Here is a 22,354-nt window from a genome sequence, read left to right as displayed (position 1 = left end):
TTTTTAGATTTTAAACACTGAAAGAAATACTGTTAATGTCCTCAAGATGGGTGGAAGCAAAGAGGGGCAAGGAGGCAAGCCAAGAAGGCTTTATAGGTGAAATGAGAGTTGAGTTGCATTTTGAAGGAGAAATAGAAATTAGCTAGAGGGAGGTCTGAGTGAAGGGGAAGGAGGGAGAGAATTCTAGGCAGAAGGACCAGTCTGTCTGAAGGCATATGGGAAAGAAACAACACAGAGCCAACCGGAACAGAGAGGACCTGAAGGGAGATGAGTCCAGAGAGGTTGGGGTAGGGGAGGGCAGATGGTAAAGGGCCTTTTGTGTTAAGAATTTGAACTTGAATAATTTATTCTGTACTAGGCACTGTGATAAGTGCTTTTTGCATTAGCCCACTTAATCCTCACTATAACCCCATAAGAGAGGTATTATTATTATGATCATCCCCATTTCATAAGTGAGAAAATTGAATCTGTAGACTGTTAGAAATAATCAAAGTGGAATAAAACTGAGAGTGGCTAAAGCCACAGAGCAATATGTTATAGATCTTTTAAAAGTCACATCTAATTAGAAATTCTGAAGACTATAAATATTGTCAAAGAAAATTAGATTTGATAGAAAAAATCGATACAAAACCTGAAACCACAGTGGCCTAAATTGCACATTGTAAATTTTATAAGTAACTAAAATTTGATGGAAGAATAAAGTATTCTTGCCAAAATTTACATCTGGAAAAAATTGACCCAGAAAAATTGGACTTGGACATAAAACACAAAGGAACATTCACAGCAGGAGAAGGAAACTTGGTAAAACTTAGGTACAGAAACTGAATGATAAGTCGAATTTTTACTGCAGAATTCAGAAGGAAGAGAGTTTATTTCGATGAAAATAATTTGGGTAAAGTACAAAAATAAATGCTGAAAAATTTAGAAACAGTTTGTTCTCTATAGAACATCAAACATGGAAAGAAACTGGCTTAATGAGGCTTGCTCTGGAAGAATGAAAATGTTTATATATATATGTTCCAGATAATGTTACCATGATTTTGGTAAATATTTGAAACCATAAATATGGGTTCCTTGAGGTCCAAATCATGGGATAGAAACTCTCTTTACTCGGCCGCTGGGTCTAAGAGAGGAGGGCGGGGAGGCTCCTGGAGAGGGAGGAGGCAGCGTTCTGATCTGAGGACCTTTGAGGAGAAGAACCATGGGAGGTGAGGGATTTGGGCGTTTAGAACAGGGAGGAATTTCTTGGAAGAATGCATTTGCAAACCAGAGACATGAGTTTGGGCCACATTCCCACTAGTGTCCCCTGCCCTCTGCTATCTCTGTCATCACCACTTATGCTGCTGGAGCCCAAAGACTTCCTCTCACGTTGCTTGGACATAAGGGCAAGCATGTTCTTTCAAAATGAGGAGTGACAGCGGGGAGGAAGATGCCTCTTCCAACTTCCCCGAGGTGGGAGGGAACCTTAGCTTCTTAGGGGCATGTGAGATGTCTGAAGGCGGCTCTGGCTCCCCAGGGTCAGCGCAGAACAAGTGGGCATGCGGAGCAGCCATGCTTTGTGTGGGTCACTGTCTGTCTGTCTTGATTTATTCATAATGTCACCTTTACAATAGGCTCTCATTTCTCGTTCATATTTCATCTTCAAAAGAGCATTTAAAAGTCTCCTATGGATATCACAACTATTGCTAAGGTTTATAAATTGTATACTTACTACATATCATAAATTTAAATATGAAAAAATTTAAAATAGCAAGTCTGCACCATTAGTTTCTAGGAACATTAGTACATCACTTGAAAACATACATTTAATTTTATGCTCAAGTTAATGACTTTTTGTACATAGCATCTATTTCAGTTTTAAAATTTGAATTTAAAGGCTATTTATTAAGAATGTTAAATTACTAAAGTATAAAGTATATAAAGCTATACAGAACTAAGAAACGCACTTCTTTGAAGAAGCTACATTCATAAAGTATGATACCTTTAAAAGATATTCGTTAATTTATTCATTCATTCAAGAAAGTGACCTGGATGTCTACTGTGTGCAAGGCACTGGGCTCGGCGCTATGGCTGTGAAGCTGAATAAGGCACAATCCTGCTCGTCAGGAGCTTACAAACTAGTAGAATTTTTCAAGATACCGTATAACAAGTGAGCTGGAAGTGATTTCTAATGTAAAGAGGAGCGAATACTTTTTGCGTTGAGTGTTAGTTTAGTCGTCTTTGCGAAAGCTTCTTTCTTTTCATAATACGCGGCCTCATTTACAAACACTGGGTACACGGTACAGTCTCCGCCCAGTGGAATGGTCTTTCCATCAAGCGTTAAAAACACCGGATCCCCAGGGTACAATGGTTTCCAGTCTTGATCCTTACAGGAAACAATTAAAATATGTAAATTGCATTTTTTTTTCTTTAAAAATCTTATGTCAGGCTCTAGACAACTAGCAAATTATAGCATTGTATTCTTTTAAAAGAGATACTGGAGAGACGTGTAGACGGGCACACGAGTGATCTGACTAAACTGATATTGAGTAATTAATTCTGGCAGCAGTTTTAAGAGTTCCCCTTTTAATTTTTATAACTGACACATGTAATTAGAGTTTGCTTCATTACCAAGTTTGCCCTGAATGTGGCCAAAGAGATTTATATTAAAAGGCTGAACTAAATGCAGGTCTCCCTAAACGTATATTCTATCTCTTGCTAGCTGAAGTTAAATTCTCTTCAGCAAAACTCAGGAACTATCATTAGGAGCCTTCGGTGTGCAAGACATTCTACTCTTGGGGATATAAAAATGAGTAACATGGTGCCTGCCTACGAGGAGGGCCTGTGCTGATGGGGTTGGGGAGAGAAGGAGGGGTGGGCTGGGGAAAGTCTAAGACCAGGTGGATGTATTCTATATACGCCCCCACATTACGATCACAACTGAGTTATCTGAGAGGTCCGCACCAGGGATTTGCACCTTTGAGCCCTCAGACATCTATGTTGTCACACCACAGGAACCCTGGAGCAGTTCTCACACTTTGATGTGTTTGCAATTCATGTAGGGATTTTGTTAAAATGCAAATTCTGACACTATAGGTCTGGGGTGGGAGCCTGAGATTCTGCATTTCTAACACTTCCCAGCCGCAGCATCGCCGGGGAGTTTGTTAGAAGAGCAGACATACTAAATCAAAATCTTCATGTTAGCAAATCCCCAGAGATTCACGTGTGCACCATTAAAGTTTGAGAAGCGCTGCATTACAGCAATTTTATCAACCCTGGCTGCATGTTATAATTACCTGGGATGTTTAAGAAATGTAGATGACTAAAGACTGGTCCCACCTCAGATACATCCAATCAAAACCCCAATGGGGCTCAATCTCAATCTCAGTGGTGTTCAGGCTGCATTATTTTTAAAATTTACATGTAGTAAAATTCATTCATTTTGGGATATAGTTCTGTACGTTTTTGACAAATGCGTAGCATACAGTCATATAACCATGTAACTGAGATACATAATCCATCACGCACCTCCCCAAATCCCTTCGTGCTTCTCAGTCGTAGTTCACTGTTTTTATTTTTATTTTTAAAGCCCAGGTGATTCCACAGGACTGAGAACTACCGCTGGGAACTATTGCTCTGGACCAGCGGTTTTCAGGTGGACGCTGCAGGTGTTTCTTCAAGTCCTCCCCACGCTCTGCGAGTCCCGCCTGCAGAGATCCCAATGTGGTGCAGTGCTCCCCAAACCCGAGCCACAGTAAAATCACCTGCTGAACCTAGGCGATTTGTCTCTGCCTTGATGAATTAAACCAGAATCTCTGGGGATGGGACCTGGGAAGCAGGATTTTTAAAAAGCTCCCCAGATGATTCTTACGTGGCCTGAGTTCGAGAAGCACTGCTTTAGTGCTTTTGTGGTGGCCTCCAGGCATTTAGGGGGGAATCTCCTAGGTAATTCCAGCGAGCAGCCCTGATTAAGAACCATCACACAGAATAAAATCTGGACTCGTAACCAGGTCCCTGCCTGTGACTCTGGCTCCAGGGTCGACTGTCCTTTCTGTTCACTCCCTACTCTCCACTAATACTGATCTTCTTGCTGTTCTTCAAACACTCCAAGTTTGTTCCAGCCTTAGAGCCTTTGCACTGGTTTTCCATGTGGTGACTTCTCATCTTCTAGGCTCCAGCTTCAATGCCTTCATCTCAGAGATGGCTCTTTCCGGCCACTCCACCTCCCTTTGTTAACCTCTACTCTATTATTGTTTATTTCTTTTATAGCATGTATTACAATTTGAAATCATTTGGTTTATGTATTGTTTACTTATTCATGGTCTGTTGTCCCCCTATTAATACGGAAGCTCTGTGAGGGATCTTACATATCTTGAATCTCAGGGCCCAGAACAAGCTTAGTAGTTATTCAAATATATTTATGGAAATAATTAACCAATCCATCCCTCCTGTAGAAAACTGAGCCATTTGTTATAGTCTATCAAATCAAAACCATCCTTCCTGACTTTCAAGACCTCCCACTAAGCCTGTTTGTTACCGATCTCACTAATCTCACATCTGTCTCCCCCGGATGATTTTTGTACTCCTCAAGGATCCTTGAGGAATAGAAAACAAAAAATCCTGTGTAGTAGCTGGTTATGACATCGTCACCTTGGCCTCTGTTTCTTGTAACTGTTATTTTTGTTACCTGTAGGGTTTTCCCCCTTTCTCTCCCTGAATCTTTATCTTTCTGTTCTTTAAAACATTGCCGAAGGCTCCTTCTCCAAGTTTCCACCTGGATCCCACTAAGGCACAAAGTAGGATTTCCTCCACTAGTCTGTATTTTTGGGCAGCTCCTTTATTATGTTGCAAGTCTGGATGACTATCATTAAGGTTATTAAATAGGAGTTTGAACTGGATCAGTGGTTTTCCACCCTGATTACTCAGGCCAATAAGATCAGATTATCTCAGAGTGTGGTCCTGACATCGTCATTTTTTAAAAAGCTCTCTAGGCAATGTGTAGCCAGGGTTGAAAGCCCCAGACTGGATAATCCGCCAGGTCTCTTCCATCTCTGAGGTCTGAGGGTGTGTAGGGCACTCACAATGAGAACGAATGTTTTAGTTTTTTGGAGTCTTTGCTCCTCTCTGCTTTTACTTTTGTCTTTTCCAGATTTAAACCTCCTACGCTCTCCCGAGCCTCTTCTCCTTCGCTACACCATTATTGATTGTTCCGCTATGGAGGAACAGATGGCAGGGTTCTGAGGAGAGTCAGGGAATGGTGGCAGAAAACATTCCAAAGAAAGGGGTTCTGGTTGTTTTCTCTCACTTTTTCAGTGATGATCACAGGGAGGTGGCAGCAATGTGGTCAACTGCAAAGAACGTTAGTTCTGGATCTGCCATTGACAGCTACTGGGCTATGGGAAGCATCTAACTTCGGAGCCTCTGTTTTCTTATGTTAAAGAAGATACAATAATTCCTATGCATTGCACTTGGGCAGGAACTTCACTTTCTCTGAGACCCCTTGTCTGACCACTGCTCCCCACCTCATTATTCTGTTATAGCATCTGGTTATTTTCATTTCTAGACCAGAGGTTAGACTTTAGTATATCTAGACTATGGATTCCATGAGAGTATAGAGCATGTTCACTGATGCATCCCCAGACTCAGCACAGGATACACTCAGTAAACATCTACTGAGTGAAGGCCTTCAGACCTTAGACACTGCAGTGTTTTTGAGAACATCAATGAGCTAGTGTATGTAAAATGCTTTATGAACTTATGAATTTATAAAATTCTTATGAACTTATGAATTTATAAAATTCTACTCAAAGGTGGGCATAATTATTTTGAATATTTTAAAGAAATAGTAAATGTTACCTGAAGATTAGGGTGGATAAAAGCAGCAATTTCTCCATTTTCATTCCTGGGATAATCAACTTTCTCCATTATTTTATGGACTTCAATAGCACAGGGAGGAAACTCTTTTCCTACAGCAAAAACAATGTGTATAAACAGCAAAAGAAATATCTCCCAAAAAAAGGGAAATTGATACTTTAAGGAAGGAAGAACAAGAACAAGAACAACCAAAAACTACAGACAGACAGTTCCAGGGAGGACACAGTGTTTTAGCTGAGGATGTTCATAAACGACACGAAGCCAAATGATGTTCTCAAGTTATTCCTATCAGCACACTGTCAACAAGTACACCGATTGACAGAGGTAGAAAACAGAATTTAAAAAGCCAGTGTGGGAGAAAAAGAGCCCAGGACTGGGAGTCAGGACATCTGGGCTCTAGCCACCTAGATTGTAATCTTGAGCAAGGTGCTTAACTTGTCAAGGATCGCTTTCTTTACCTGCCAAATAAGGGTTTTGAATTAGCTTATCTTGGAGGGCCCTTCCAGCTCTGAGATTCCATGATTGCATACCTTCAGGAGGACGTCCAGGAGGTGAGGCAACTTTAGCATCTGCTCTTTCTCTTAACTAAGAACATTAAACACTTGGACAGCTCCTGAGCACTGAGGTCTTGGGATGTGGGCAATATACCAACTTCCAAAGATGTGGCAACATTAAACAACCCAATGCCCAGCCACTTGGAAAAGGAGTAGTTGACTTATATACTCAGGCAATCTCTGAGCAAACAGGATGAACTTTTGTCCAATGTAGGGCACATGGTGTGCTATGGTCACTGCCACGCCCCCGCTCCCCCCCCCCCCCCCCCCCCCCCCCCCCGCAATCTCAGAGTTGGAGGGAGTCTTGAACTTCTCCATCCCATATTTTCCATTTCATTCTGGCCAAGTAGTCACCTTACTCCTGCTTGAACAACATCATATAGTGTGGTCTGTTCCACTGTTGGTCAGCTTTGTTAACTAGAAATTTCTATCTCTAGGGAACTTTATCCCACTGATTCTGTTTTGCCCTCTGGGTCACAGAAAACATATCTAATTGCTTTCCAACATAACACTTCTGAAATTCTAAAATAAAATTGCCCTCAAGCCTTCTTTTTGCCAGTCTAAGTATCCTTAGTTTTATCAGCCACTACTCAGATGTGGTCACATACATGAGGATAGATATGAAGGCACTTTGTAAACTGAAGTTCTATGTGCATCTTAGGGATTATTCTTATTATGGTTTTCAAACTCCTCAACATTCTCAACTCTTCCCTGGCTAATCTTTACTTTATAGATATTCCTCCTGAAATATGGACTGAGAATTTATCCACAGTTCTCCAAGTGTTGCTTATCTAAGGCAGAAAAGAGACCATCACCTCCCTCATTCTGGGATTTTTAAATATAAAAGTAAAACTTTGTTCCTGATGTATTTAATCTTAAACATTTGGTTTAGACAATTGTTAAAGATTGTCAGGACTTTTTGGATCCACCTTCTGAACCTAGATTTTTCCCCGCTAGCTTCCTGCCACCTATCACTTCTATAAGCACGTCACATCACATATGTCCTTATCCAAGTCACTAATAATAATTTTGAGCAGCACAGAGCTGAGGATGGAGCTCTTCTACACATTTCTAGAGACGTCTCTAGATGGCCATGATCCTTTTCTCAGCATTCTTTGGACAACGGTGCTCTTTCCATGCTAGTTAAAAATCCACCAAACTGGATAGTCTAAATTAATAGTGGTTAAAATTTTTTGAATTGCAGAAGGCTTTGCTTAAATAAAATGTTACACAGAAGAGCAATGAGAGAAGAACTGCTCTGGTTGAAGCAGAGGTGGAGGTGGCTGTCCTGGAGCTACTAGGACAGCTCCTAGATCCCCGCCCATGTGGGAAGAATGTCTGGACTAGGATTTGAAAACCATGTTTCTCCACTCAGGTTTGTGGGCTTCTACCTGGCTGCGTCGTTTCTGAACATACTGTAGTCCCACACCTACTATTCAAAGGGTTTCTCGTGAGTAAGTGCTGACCTTCCCAGCCCCAGGTCCATCAGGCAGTATAGAACCTATCCTTTCATCAAAAGATGCAGAGCTGATTTTCAGTCCCTACCACCTTGGAGTCGAAGGATTCCCAAGCACAGGAAGAAATTCCTGTGATTGCGGCAGGAGCACAATCTGAGGTTAAGGAGTTCTACTCCCCTCAGACACTGAACTATTCACCAGCTCTGTCGCTATAAGGACCCATTCCCCAACAACAATTTCAGTTCAGCCTGTTGGAATAATTATTTACATAGGTCTCTTTGATTTTAATTATAATTTTTTAAAAATTTAAAGTAAGATTATTTTTTATAATTAATGAATTTCATTTTTTTGCTGCAGTTTTAGATTTACTGAATGAGCAGATTATACATAAGAGTTCCATATACCCACTCCACCACCAGCCCCCATTTTATTATTTTTTAATTACACAAATAATATGTGACTATATCATTCTTCTTGGAAACAGAACAAAATTAACCTGGTTTGTTCCTCCTCTCCTCAGTAATCATTGTTACCAGTTTCGTGTGTTTTCTTCTAGAACTTTTCCTGTGTATTAACATATATGTGAAGCAAATTGGTAAACTGTATGCTTTGGTCTGCAACCTGCTTTCTTTCAATTAGCAATCTATTTGAAGATCTTTTCATATTAGTTTATTTAACTGTTCTCCAACTGATGGATATCCAGGTGGTTTCCATTGCTTCACTGTTACAAACAATGCTGCGACAACCACCCTTGTTTATGACACACTGGGTGTACATGTGCTTGTGTCCCTTTGAGATATGGAAGTGCTTGGTCATAGGATTTGTGTATTTTTTTTTAAAGATTTTATTTTTTTCCTTTTTCTCCCCAAAGCCCCCCAGTACATAGTTGTATATTCTTCATTGTGGGTCCTTCTAGTTGTGGCATGTGGGACGCCACCTCAGCGTGGTTTGATGAGCAGTGCCATGTCCGCGCCCAGGATTCGAACCGACGAAACACTGGGCCGCCTGCAGCGGAGCATGCGAACTTAACCACTTGGCCACAGGGCCAGCCCTGGATTTGTGTATTTTAATGGTCGACAGTGCAGAATTATTCTCTAAAGTGTCTTTGTCAATTTCTACCAGCAAGGAATGAAAGTATCCCCTTACCAACACTTAATCATATCAGATTTTAAGATCTTTCCAATCTAATGGGAGAAAATGGTTTCTCATTTTAATTTGCATTTCTCTGATTACTAGTGATATTGAACATCTTTTCATATGTTTATTGAACATTTGTGTTTCCTACTATTTCTTTGCTTTTTAAAATGGAGATTAATAGGAAAACAAGGATTTTATTTGGGGAGCTTTATTTGGTAGCTGTTTTTCTTGAATGTGCCTATTCTGGTCATTGAGGAATGACTGAAGTGAATAAAAGTTTTAAGAAACACCTAATATCACGAGCATGGCAAATTTGACCTGGGTTCCAATTGCTATTTCAGTGTTTAGTGGTTAATCACAATGTGTGCTCATCTCATCTTCCTTTTCCGATTTATTTACACACACACAAGCTAACAATTAAGGAAACAACTTCTGCCCCCTGCTTACCTTCATTGAAATTATGTATAAAATCAAGAGCATGTTTAATCATTTTTCTCATTTGATCCAAAATATCAGCTCTCAGAACCCCTTGAGGCTGGGGACCAACTTCTATACCTAAGTACAGAAGGGGAGATAGTCACCTTTATATAAGTATTAGAATATGTTATAAAATTAAGCATTTTAATATATCAAGATCTAAAATCCCATCCTTAAAAATTATTAAAAAGGTGGACCATGTGGATATCACAGAGAATATTTGAGACATAATGTTAGGCAAAAAATAAAACAGAACTTTTACAAGTTATGTGCATAGTGAATAAAGACTGAGAAAAAACACGGAAAAAGTCAAAGATTTGTGTTATAGTAGTAAGATCTTGGGGTCATTTTCTCTTGAAATTTCCTTCAATATTGTCAACATACATAAACATCATGATAGTAAAAGGGGAAAACAGATTTATACTAACAAAATAATAAGTGGTCACAAAGAGAAACTGTCATAGATCTAACATTTAGCTTTGACAGGAGGAAAGACATCTATTTAGTCACAGAAATCTAGAATAGATGAGCCATAGATTTAAGTCAACATGACAATCCATGTGACCCTGGAGCAACATTCTTGCCCCTAACATAACAACCCCTCCTGACATGACAGTGTAATGGTTTTAATTTTTCATAGAAAAACTTTGTAATCATTTCTTCTTACACCCATACAGTTATGTCTGAACTATCAGGTCTACTTCCTGTGGGTGTCAATCATCCATCCTTATTCCTACAAAATATTCCTTCTTTAAACCACTTGTCTAGTCCCTTCCTTCTTGTTCAAGTCTCCCACACACTTATCCCTTTGAGCATCACCTTCTCTATTTATCAAGCCATCCATCAAGTATAATATAATCCAATGTCTTTCTCTTCCACCCAATTCACATATATTTTTTTCCACTATCATATTTTCACTCACTTCTGTTATTTCTCAATTTACAAAATCTTACTATATTCTCTTTCATCTTATTTTTTATTTGTTGTGCTTAGTTTTCTTGTATATATGTTTGGACATGTATTTAAGTATATGGCATAAGTGTGGCTAAGGTACATATCGGTGCATAAATGATTTGTACAAATGTGTGAAAATCTGTTCATGGATATGTCTGTATGCATATTGTAGAAGACATTTTTGGTTGCCTACCCAAAATCCATTCCATCTTCCTCCTTGCTAACAGAGTCCTGATTTTGGTCAGGTATCCAATCTTCCAGGTAGGCAAAGCTTTCTCCAGTTCAGGAGATTATGTGGAATAATTTAACTCAATCACAGTAATCCCATTACCCTAGTGATTAACTTAAGAATGAATAGGTGAACCAGTCTGGCCAAGGGGCCATAATGGAAGGTCTGCAGGGGAATTCCTGAGAGTCTCCTTTCTTCCACCAGATATTGTCATGTTGGCATATGATGCTTGAAACTACAGTGGACATCTTGTGGTCTTGGGGGCTGCTAAAGACAAGCTAAAGAGAAGACTAGAAAGATAAAAAGAACCTGGCCTCTCATGATGTTGTTGAGCTGTTACGTAAAAATAATAAATTTATCTTATTGTTTAAGCCAGTTTGAATTTCCTGCAGCCAAAAACATTCTACATATTCTTGTTTTAGGGGAGATGGAAGATGTGGTGTGGGCAGTCCTATGTGGAGAAGAGTAAAGAACTGGTAGGAATGGGTGTTTGATCCAGAAAAGTCAGTTATTAAGTTGTTTTTTTTCCTTCTGATTGTGAGTGGAGGATAATAGGTAGGGCGGCTATATTTCCAAACCAAAAATTAACCTTGACACAGATCCTATGTCAGCAAAAATGTTGAAATTTGTAGGACATGCCAGGGCATAGTCAGGAGCAGAGCTGATGAAAAATGGTCATAAAACTAACTTTTCCGAGTCTCAAATGAGGCCATGGTCAGCCTGGAAGAGTTAGAAGATTGTGCCTGGTCACTTTTCTCTGTGTGTGTGTGTGTGTGTGTTTGTGTGTGTGTGTGTGTTTGTGAGAGAGAGAGAGAAAGAGAGAGAGAGACAGGCAGACAGACAGAAAGACAGAGACAAAGAATGAAGATTCTGAGAATGATCATAAGGCTGGCAGCAGTAAACTACTTCTGTCCAGGATAAAGTTTATCTGGAATGATCCTGCCACATTTCAGCTGCCTTGGCAATAGAATGAAAGGTAGTCCTTGAAGGCGGCTAGTAGAAGTTAAAGCAAGTTTGTATGGGACAACAGTCATAAGTGTACTATAAAATGTTGAATCAGAGAGAGTGTCTCTCTGTTCTTAGGTTTTTTTTCTTTTTCCAAATGAGTGGATGATATAAAAATATTCCAGGGGCCAGCCCCGTGGTGCAGTGGTTAAGTTCACACACTCCACTTTGGCGGCTCGGGGTTGGCCGGTTTGAGTCCTGGGCGCGGACCCACGCACTGCGTATTAAGCCATGCTGTGGCAGGTGTCCCATGTATAAAGTAGAGGAAGACAGGCATTGATGTTAGCTCAGGGCCTGTCTTCATCAGCAAAAAAAGAGAGGAGGATTGGCAGCAGATGTTAGCTCAGGGCTAATCTTCCTCAAAAAAAAAAAATCCAAATAAAATAGGAAAGTTGGAAGGAGAACATACAATATTTCTAATTATTTATGATGATCTTAATACTCCTTCATATTGAAATGTTTTAAAGATTTGGTTCTATTTTTAAGGGCCAAACATATCAGTAGACATTTGTTCTGGCGAAGGGCAGCATTGCCCCAGAAATAACATAGACCAAGATTGTTCTTTCAAAGTGTGGACATCTTATGCTTTAATTTGACATCACAGAGAAACAGGATCTCTATCCCTTATTGTTAAGCATTTTTTTTTTTTTTGTTTCAAATAATTACCTATACTTGGATATTTAGTTTGCCCCAAATGATCACTTGATTATGCACCAAAATTATCAATAATTGAATAGCCAGGATAACTTTGTGCTCATATTGTTTGACAACTTGTTTTTAATTAAACTGCTCTGGGTTAAACCATCTGAGATCTAATAAGAAAGATTTTAAAATGTGAAAGCAATTTTAGTGATTATAGTGTAGTCTGCAAACAATTATGCTCATAGGTCACTTAGGAAAGAGAATGGAATATAGAAAAAAGAGACTGTCTAAGAGGGAGTATGAGATGCAAGCCTGCATGTTGGAAGCGACCAGAAGGTAAAGATGGATTCACAGCCCAGTAATTGACATGGGCAAAACAGTGAATGTAATAAATACAGTTTATGGGAGACTCTACTGCAAAGCAGATGCTAAGAGGGATGTTATGAGATTCTCTATGGGTCTTTTGTGTTTCTGCACATTTTGCCAGCAAGACACTGACTGCCTTGGTTCCAGATTATTTTTTCAAGAATGTTTGTATGTGAACAGTCTTGGAAGACAGGGATGGCATCTTCCTCAGAGCAAAGGGCAGGCATTCTTACTCTCCATTATAAAAGATTCAAATTCCCTCAGCACAGTGTTTCTCTCCTGGAACACAGAAGGCTGCTCAGTGAAACGGAGGGAATTTTATATAGTTAGAGCCTGCTGAAGTTAGTTTGCTTATTACTTACAATTATAAGCCACAAGGATAAGCAAGGTAGTTATAAATATTCTTTAAAAAATAATTGCTTCTGAGATTTAATGTACGACGTATTTTGTTAAGTTGTGACAACTGGAAATATAACTTACCAACGGGATACTTGGCTACAGAGCGAGTGGTTGCATATTTGAGGGAAGGATGCTCAATAAGATAAACATAGCAGGGTAACGGAGCCAAAGAAGTCTGCAAAGAATTAAAGCATCGTTCGTATGATGTAAAAGCCATCTGTGTTGTTCTCTTTTCTGCTAGAGAGTCAATAATGCCTTCAATATGTTTTACTTCACCAACTAAGATTAGTAAGACAGCTTTACAAAACACACTCTAAAATCCAATGTTATAATCATGGTTTTGAAAACTCATAAAAGGATTACATATAAAATTGAATTACACATAGCTTTCTGGGTAAAATGTACTTTAAACCATTCTTCAGAACAATGATCAAAGAATGTGAAATAAATTTTCTTTCTGAATGGATTTGGTTCTTTTTGTTTTCATTACTGGTTATACTTATTTAGCTTAGTATTGGTCTCTTAAAGAATTCTGTTTCAACCCCTGTGGTCTAGGTCTCTACAGATGTTGGGTAACTCTTCTTACCCCCACTTATCTGAATGAGAATTCAAGACTGGACTCTCGGTTTTGATAACAATGTCAGCCATGCTGCTTCCATGCCTGGCAACCAAAGCATTCGGCTCTCCCTTCAATGAGCAACAAAGAATAGCTGCATTATGATCTCCTACCAGAACTACTATCTAGTTACTGTCGAAAACTCAAAGGAAACAAAAATAATAGTCAATCTTTACTATCTCATAGGTATTAGGCTAAATTCTTTACTTTATCTCACTTAAGGCTTTTGACAGTCATACGGTTAAGTGTTGTTTTTATGCCAATTTTATAAAATGAGGAAAGCAAGGTTTGGGAGTTGAATATCTTGTCCAAGGTGAATGAGAAAGCCAGGATTTAAAGCCAGGTTCTCCTGGCTACAAGGGTCAAACTCTTTCCACTAAATCATACTGGCTCTCCAGAGGGAAGGATATCCCTTATACAGAAATAAGCATAGAGTTCATTATTTATGTTTTTTGCTTAGTTGTTATTTTATAGCCATTTTTCTCTAGCTATAAGCACTGGATTGCTGAATTTTTTATCTTTTAGGTTTCTGAGTCTTAAAAGGATTAGCTATATGAAGCACTGAAAGATCAGATGTGTGTTGGGGCATCTGAATCAAATGGATACAAGGGCAGGACTAAAGATCGTTTTATCACTGGTCCTTAGTCAACATTAAATGAGCATTTCTTGAGCTTCCAAAAACCGTAATTAAGCCACTTCAACCACACCATTTAAAATTTTAGTATTGATTTTACTCAGTTTTACCAAATAGCCTATGATTTGGTGGCTGTCTGGATAAAATATTTATAATTTTACAGACACAAGAATCTACAAGTGTTTTATTATTTTATTCATTGTACTTATTATTTTACTCATTTCCTCTCCTTTTCTCTTGCTTGTCACCACTGCCTTTATTCTGGTGTTCCTCCTCTCCCCCATTTCTCTTGGACCCTCCCTCTTGACCCTTTTCTGGCTGTTTCTCATTTTTAATTGACTTAAAAGTATAGGTCCTATGCTAACTTATAAATGAATAACATTGACATTACCTTAATATAATGAAACATCTGAATTAAAAAGTCATTCCTGGAATCTTCAAGAATAAGAGTGCACCCCATATTAGAAGTAGTGTTGTGAAGGTCAAAAATAATGTCATAGGAATCTTCACTATTTTTTGGACCAAATAAATGATTTATTTCTTGAGCCCTTCTCACTTCATATGGCAAATCCTCTGACATTTTTTTGCTGTTGTTAGCAGAAAAAAAAAGATTAACAACATCTGTGGCTTAGGATAACATAAATACACAATAAGAACACAATGTATAAGGAAGCAGTTGCCAAACCTTTAATATGAAAAATCTGTGAGGAAAGTGGAAATTTATTTGAAAACTTTATAAATGAAAAATTACATTTTTTCTCTATTTGGTTCCATGTAATGTTGCATTGACATACTCACAAATAATAGTTCATTTGAGCGGCTTGTCACAAAAAGGACATTTCAAACAGAATTTACCATTTGACTTTAACCCTGAACAGAATTTATCCATTAATTTAATCAACAGTTTCTTAGTAGTTATGTGCACTGGGCTATTATGGAACCAGACCATCACATGTACCTATGTTTTTTTTGCACTCTAGCTAGTTCTATTACACAAAAATACTCAAACATAGGTGCTCACATGATCTAATTAGAGATTCTTAATTGACATCCAGGAACCACTAGTGGTCCAGGGACAAGCTTTACAGACAAGAGTCTATAAACGCTGCGAAGATGAAAAATTTTGCAGGTATATGCATATGTGTATTTTTCTGGGATGAGGGTTTACAGTTTTTATTGAATTCTCAAAGGAGTCTCTACCTGCTCCCTCTCCCTCTCCTGCAATGGTTAGGAGACATTTTTTCTTTTCTTTTTTTTTTTTTTTAAAATCAAAACTCAACTATTTTATTTGTAGATGTGACAACATTTTATAACATTTGAATTCATCATTAGTATTTATTATCTTCTTTTTTTAAAAATTTTTTTTATTGAGTTATTGATAGGTTACAATCTTGTGAAATTTCAGTTGTACATTAATGTTTGTCACTCGTGTTGTAGGTGCACCACTTCACCCTTAGGATACATTTTTTCTTATTGTACACAATGACGGTTTAAATTTATTTTCCCTCGTTACAGTATTCAATCACATTTATCTACAATTCCATCAATTTTTATTCATTGACTTTTTTTGATAGTATCTTGAAGGGACCCACCGTTTACACCTGGGTAATTCCTGCCTGCAATTAAGAAACTGCAACAGCCATCTTTTGACTATGAAGCAAAAACCATGAGGACAGAAGCTGCATGCTAAGGACAGTGCAGTGGGAAGAGAGAAGGAGCCTCTGGCATTGATTGTATTACTGAGCCTTGCACCAGCCCTGGACTGCCTGATTCTAGACTTACTATTTGTGACAAAGAAAATCTTATTTATTTAAGCCACTGTTTTCAGGTTACTATTATATGTAACCAAACATAGTTACTAAAGATATATATGCATTTAAAAAGTTAATTCATGAAATAACTCCATGAGGCTCGCCTACAACTGATTTGCTTCTAATACTCCCTGATGTGAGTAAATAGCACCACCAGCCACCCAGTTGCTCAGAGTCAAGGCCTGAACCCTGGAAATATAACGGACACTTTGAGTTTTCATGCCTGGAGTCCAGGTCCCATAGGAAGAGTCCCAAGGGATGAAGCCGAAAGAACAGGCAGGGGCAAGATCCTAAAGCGCACATCAGCTATACTAAGTTACTTAAATCTATTCTGGATGGAGATTTCTGAAGAATTTTCAGCAAAGGAGAGACATGATAAGATGTGCACGTTAGGATGATTCCTATGGCAGCCACCATACAGAGTTGATGGCAGGAAGGACTGGGGTAAGGCTGGATGCAGAAAGATTCTTTAGGAGGCTACTCTCACTGTCCATGGAAGAAATAAACTAAGAAGAAATAAGGTAGTGAAAATGGAGAGGGAGATCGGATTTGCAACACACTTGCAATTATTCAATACTTGAATAATTGAGAAGACTTAGTGACCCACTAGACCTGGGGGATGAGGAACCAGGAAGGTTCTAAGATGATATCCATAGGGAATGCCGTGGGTCATGGTGACATCACTGAGATGGGGAATATACGAAAAGGAGCAAATCTGGGAGAAGGAGGACAGGAGAAGGTAATTAATTAATCTTTCTCACAGGTTTCCCATAGCCATCCTGAGAGAGAACTGTCTAGCCTCTGAAGAGGTTAAATGTGAGAAGTAGAAAGTAAATTTAATTTAAAAGACTGCTCTCATTGAAATCTATGCTATTGAGTGGTCATAATAAGAAAATGCACCATTTCAGTCCATCTCAGAGTTATCTGGGAAGTCAACATTCCAACTAAAAGAGTTATGCTTCAACAAATTCTTACTTGTAATATCAGTTAGCTAATAGCTATTTTAGGTGAGTACAAAAACCTTAATTGTGTCGACATAACTTCAGTCGTGAAGATACAGCATTTCTGAGACTAAAATTTATGCTAGTAAAAATATGACTTGATACACAAAGTATGACTAATGTATAACTGTCCTGGAAAACATCTATTCCATAAAGTGAGGTATATTTGTACTAAAGTAGTAACCATGTTTTGATCTGTGGCGAAATTAAATTTAAGTAACTCTCTAAACTCAAATTAGCATTTATTAGAAGATGAGTGCATAAAGGAGTGCTGCATTAATTGTTCCTCTCTGCATCTTATATCTTAGCTAGTAGGCTGCCTTTGTACTCCCACAGTACTTGACATGGTGCCCTGAGAAGGGTAGATATTTAATAATATTTTTATGTAAATGAAAGAAAGAAGCAGCAAAAAGCAAACACTTAGAGGCTCATATACCTACATGTTATAACGATGTAAACAACGGCAAAAATAATTAATAAGGACATATCTAGAGTGTTACGATTGTATACATTGTATGCAATGTATTATAAGTCAGCTGTAATTTAAATTCAGAAAATTCAGGTGAAGTGTCTTTACTTCTCATTGTTCCCACCTACAGCAATCCACACTGAAGGTAAGTATATTTACTCCTCAGATCACAGGGTGGTGTGATGTTTTCTGACGACAAGTGTTTATTTACTCTTTTATTACACGAATACTAATTGAAACATCATACTTTTCATAACTAGAACTTTATGCACTATCACAAACATAGTTGCATAAAAACATAAGAATGAAACATCTAGAAAGCTAACAAATACGTCCGTAAGCACAGTGGCCAAACACTACTTTAATGCAAAAGACTATTAAATCTGTTTCTTTAAAGATATGATTTAAAAATAAAAACCTTTCTTATTTATTATCTCAGTCCATATGAAATACGTTTCAAAAGAAAATCAGTTAAGAGTAGTCTGTTCCTTAAAAACGTTTATAAAAGAGCATGTGAATGCTCAGTTTAGATAATTGCGTAATTCATAATGGAGTATGATTAAAAGTGAAAGTGATTCTATTCACAATAGTGACTATATGTACAGACATGAATATCATATGCATATACATATACGTGTTCTTCCACACACATACTACTTTTCACACACACATACACACATAACACAAAATATAGTCTTACCCAAGATTTTCAAGGTCAAAAACTCGATTCAGGTCACAGTCAATATATCTGGTACATTTCTTCACTGCCCTTGGGTTGGTAATAAATGGTGTTACCTCCAGCCCTGTTCGTTGAATCTCCGCACCATTTTCTAGCCAGTGCTTAACTAGAAACACTCCTGTTAGTTCATTCCCATGAGTTCCTCCAAATATAGCAACCTTTTTTATAGGATCTTCAGCATTGTGACAAGAAGTCATTTTATCAAGTAGTTTTATCTGATTTCTGCAATTCAGAAGAGAGGAGATTAAAGAAAACTTAATTTTCTAGGAAAAGTTTAGCAATTTAAACCAAAATGAGACTTTAACCAAAGTGCAAAGTGCGGGGTTCTCCTGAGTGGAGTATAATTTAATTTTCTGTTACAAGTTCTGAGCCCTGTTTATTATTGGGACACTCCTTTCTTTGGCCCTGCCCTTTACCATATTTGGATTAAAATATGCAGAGATCAACTACAGATCCAGTTGTTTACTTTAACTTCTAACTCCCTCAAATGGTCAGTAGATCTAAATGCAATAATAAGTTAGCATCTCACAACAATACAAAAATTCTGTTTTCCTTTCAGCCAGAATGTCATTTAATGGTCTTTTTATGACTATTTGTAATAACAAAAATAATTTATACTTTTCTAATCCTCAAAGATATAAAAAATAGAGAAATGGCCCATAATATGCATATTATTATTCAATATTTATATTTCCACTTGCATTTAAAAACATTTCTTCTCTGAAATGAGTTCAGGCACATTTCATGATCTGAGGGTATTTGAATCTCATCTCCATAAACAGCCAAAGGCAGATTCTCAGACCTCTTCTGGAACCAGCCTCCTTTCTCTCAGAATGCTTTTCCGTGACTGGAGACACAAGAATCAAATCAATGATCAGTGGGACTTAAAAAGCTATTTTGAAACATGCTTTAATTTCTTTCTTATGAAGTTTTTGGTTATTCTGTGTCGAATTCCTTAGGAATCTTCCTCACTTTTTGCCTCAATACTAGAGGAAAATCAACTGTTAGTAATTTTCAAGTTGTTGTAATGCCTGAAAACGTCTTGGGGCACGCTTTATTTACAAACCAGATTATATGAGTTTATATAGACACAGTCTAACTTACTGGCAGCAGAGAACCTCTGCTGGAATGTGTTACTCAAGAGGGGGTCTTATTAGGCAAAACTATCCAGAACGCTAAGATGATTACATTCCTTTGGAGAACTGACTCCGAGCCAAATCCAATTTGATTTCATGCTCAATCATCCAGAAAATCAAACATGTTCAAGTACTGAAAATACTACGTACTAGTAACGCCAGATCATTCAATAGGGGTACAACGAGAGTACATGACAACTGCAGGGTAGTTTAATTTATAATGTTTTTCTGCATATGTTATTTCAGTTTATTCCTATATCCATTTTATAAGACAGGGTGGGTTAGGTATTGACATCCCCATTGCAGGGGTCCATGAAAGAGAGGTTAAGTAACTTGGTTAATGTTCCTCAGCTACGAGGAGAAAACCAGGCCTGCGACCAGGTTTTCTGATGCTAAGTCCAGTGTTTTCCACAGAACAACAGGGTGCTCCCTGTTATTTTTGGACTTCTCCAAAGTTTTAATTTTGCTCTTTTGGAATCCACATAAACAGTCACTACAGTGTGCTCAGGAAACAAACAAGCATACAAACAAAATACATGATGGAAATATAAAATGTGAATGCTTCATAATACTTAATAAACCAATTCCTATGTTCTTCCTTGAAGAGATTATAACGCAGAGATAGAGAAAGCAAAATAATAAAATCTAAATTTATACATTAAAATTACTGTTCTCATCTGAGAAAAAGCCCCTGTAGATTTTGATTATCTATCCACATTTAAGGTACAACTAACACTTCAGTGGGGAGATGCTGAAAATAAGAATAAATGTAACTGATGATGGTCACATTGTTTTGTTACTTTGGGTTTAAGAGCAGTAACTATGGCGAATTATTAACACTGGATTATGTTTTGTTTCTTTTCTGCCGATTTGTGGTTAGTTCTGTCCTTTGCCCTAGTCTCTGTAGAAGTGCTGCTTCAGTTATTTGCTCCCAGCTGGCACAAATGACTTGCATTTTGAGGCTTGTTTTATGGAATTTTAACAGATCAGCACTTTGAAGCACATTTAACATTCATAAATAAAGCTTCCCTTACATGTCAAAATGAATAACTTTCTGAGAGTTAATGAATTGCAGCAATTCCGTCCCATACTTACCTTGTTTATTGCGTACAGAGTTTTTCTTCTGTGGAAAGCTTTATTAGAAAAAAGGAGAGCATTTCCTCAGAACTAGAGCAACAGAGGCTTTTCATACTCTTATACCAAGTTAACTTCCGAAAGATTTTTAACTCCCTGTTTCCCAAAGCACACTAGATTTTTTGAGCCCTACCAAAACTACACATTTTCATTAGTTTAGTTCTTTTTTGAGAGTTCAGAGAACCAATAGTATACAAAGTGGAACCCTTTCTAGTTGTCAGTATCTCAATTAGGTTGAATATTTAATATTTGGAAGTACTTAAAAGAACAAGCCTAGGAACTTCCAGCACTACAAATGTTTTGTGGGTGCCTGATTTATCAGTAAAATAATGTAGTTTAAAACAAAGAGAGAGTAAATTTTTCATAGACATGGCTATCCAATAGAACAACGCCAGAAATTTTGTGGGACACCAATTTAAGGTGATGTTTTCAGAATAGTATGACTGGGGGATAAGGAGAGTCTTCTCTCCAATATTAAACATAAGGTGTCTCCTATATAATGCATTTGTCCAGTGGGCAGGTAATCAAAGTACTCTCACTACTTTAATTTTCTCCTTTCGCTGTGGCCCTATTGCTGTCACCCATCCTGACAACTTTTCAGGTGGAAATAAACAAATCATAACCAGAACAAAACAGGAAGAGAAAAATAAGTTTATAAACTGCTAGCAAAGATTCCACATTGCTCATGTCTGCTTTCTTTACAGATGTAGCACAGGATGTTGCTCATAGTGGGTTTAAAGGTTTTTTTGTTTTTTTTTAAATGAGAAATGTATCTTTTAGGGGTGAGTGGGTGTTATATGTGTACATATGTATGTATGCATGTATATAACGGGTCGAAATCTGCTTCCCTGAAGCTTTTACTCATTTTTTAAAGTCTCCTCTCTTTTAGAACCACGGTGACTAACAAGTCTTTTCGACATTTTACTGTTGGAAGTCTTCTCTTTTCCAAATTAAATGATGACCTTATTCCTTCAAACTTATTTGTTAATTTGACATTCAAGGTCTCCTTTATCTGGTCTCAATCTGCCTCTAACCCTATCTCCTAACCACTCTGCTTAATGGACCCAACCTTCGGAGAAACTACGAATATGGTCCACAGTCCTCGGCCTTTACTGGAACCTTCCGTCTGTCTCGGGGCCGTCTGCGCCTCTGCCCAGCACCTATCCCAGTCTTCAGATGGTCAAAAGAAACGGTAACAACAGAACAACAGTCTGTGAACCCAGACAGCACGAGAGTGACTAATCCGGGCCTATAGGAAGTGCTCAAGGAACGCCAGCTACCGTCATTAGTAAGGGCTGACATCTGCGGGGCATTTATTGTGTGCCCGGACTGCTCACGGTCTCTCAATATTCTGAGCACAATTAGGCAAATGCCGTATCACTATTCTACCGAGGGGGAAATGGAGGTCTAGGGGGTAAATCACTTGTCCAAGATCAAAGGCCGGGAGGCCGCAGTCCAGCAGCCCCTGGGCTCAGGGGCAGCGCCATGGCTTCTCCCCACGCTGCCGCACCGGCCGGCCTGCCTACTGACCTCTCCATCCACCCGGCCTCGGCTCTCCCACCAGCCTCCTGGGGACCCTCAGAAACTCAGCTGGACCCCTAGGACCCGGTTTTCAGCCCTGCGGCCCTTGGGTCCTTCTCTTCCAGGCACCCTCCGTGGCGCCGGCGGCCTCTCATAAACTCCTGCCTAGAAGCTGAGAAGTGACCGCGGGCGTGGGGAGAGGGCTGGGCGACCAGCCCGG

The 22,354-nt window shown here is 38.5% G+C and overlaps 1 protein-coding gene across 1 annotated transcript; it reads right to left on the bottom strand.

The window, feature by feature from the left end:
• Window positions 1-838: 838 nt before the first annotated feature.
• On the bottom strand, window positions 839-18,748 carry ASPA (aspartoacylase). Its single transcript, XM_014727953.3, has 6 exons — window positions 18,305-18,748; window positions 14,715-14,910; window positions 13,155-13,248; window positions 9,449-9,556; window positions 5,836-5,945; window positions 839-2,365 (listed from the first exon to the last, which is right to left on the bottom strand). The coding sequence occupies exons 1-6, from the start codon at window positions 18,538-18,540 to the stop codon at window positions 2,168-2,170; spliced, it is 942 nt and encodes a 313-aa protein (XP_014583439.1). The 5' UTR covers window positions 18,541-18,748; the 3' UTR covers window positions 839-2,167.
• Window positions 18,749-22,354: the final 3,606 nt, after the last annotated feature.

This window comes from Equus caballus, chromosome 11 (genome assembly GCF_041296265.1).
Source record: "Equus caballus isolate H_3958 breed thoroughbred chromosome 11, TB-T2T, whole genome shotgun sequence".
Lineage (NCBI taxonomy): Eukaryota > Metazoa > Chordata > Mammalia > Perissodactyla > Equidae > Equus > Equus caballus.
Note: the sequence above shows the minus strand (reverse complement) of the source record. Positions and strands in the feature narration are given on the sequence as shown.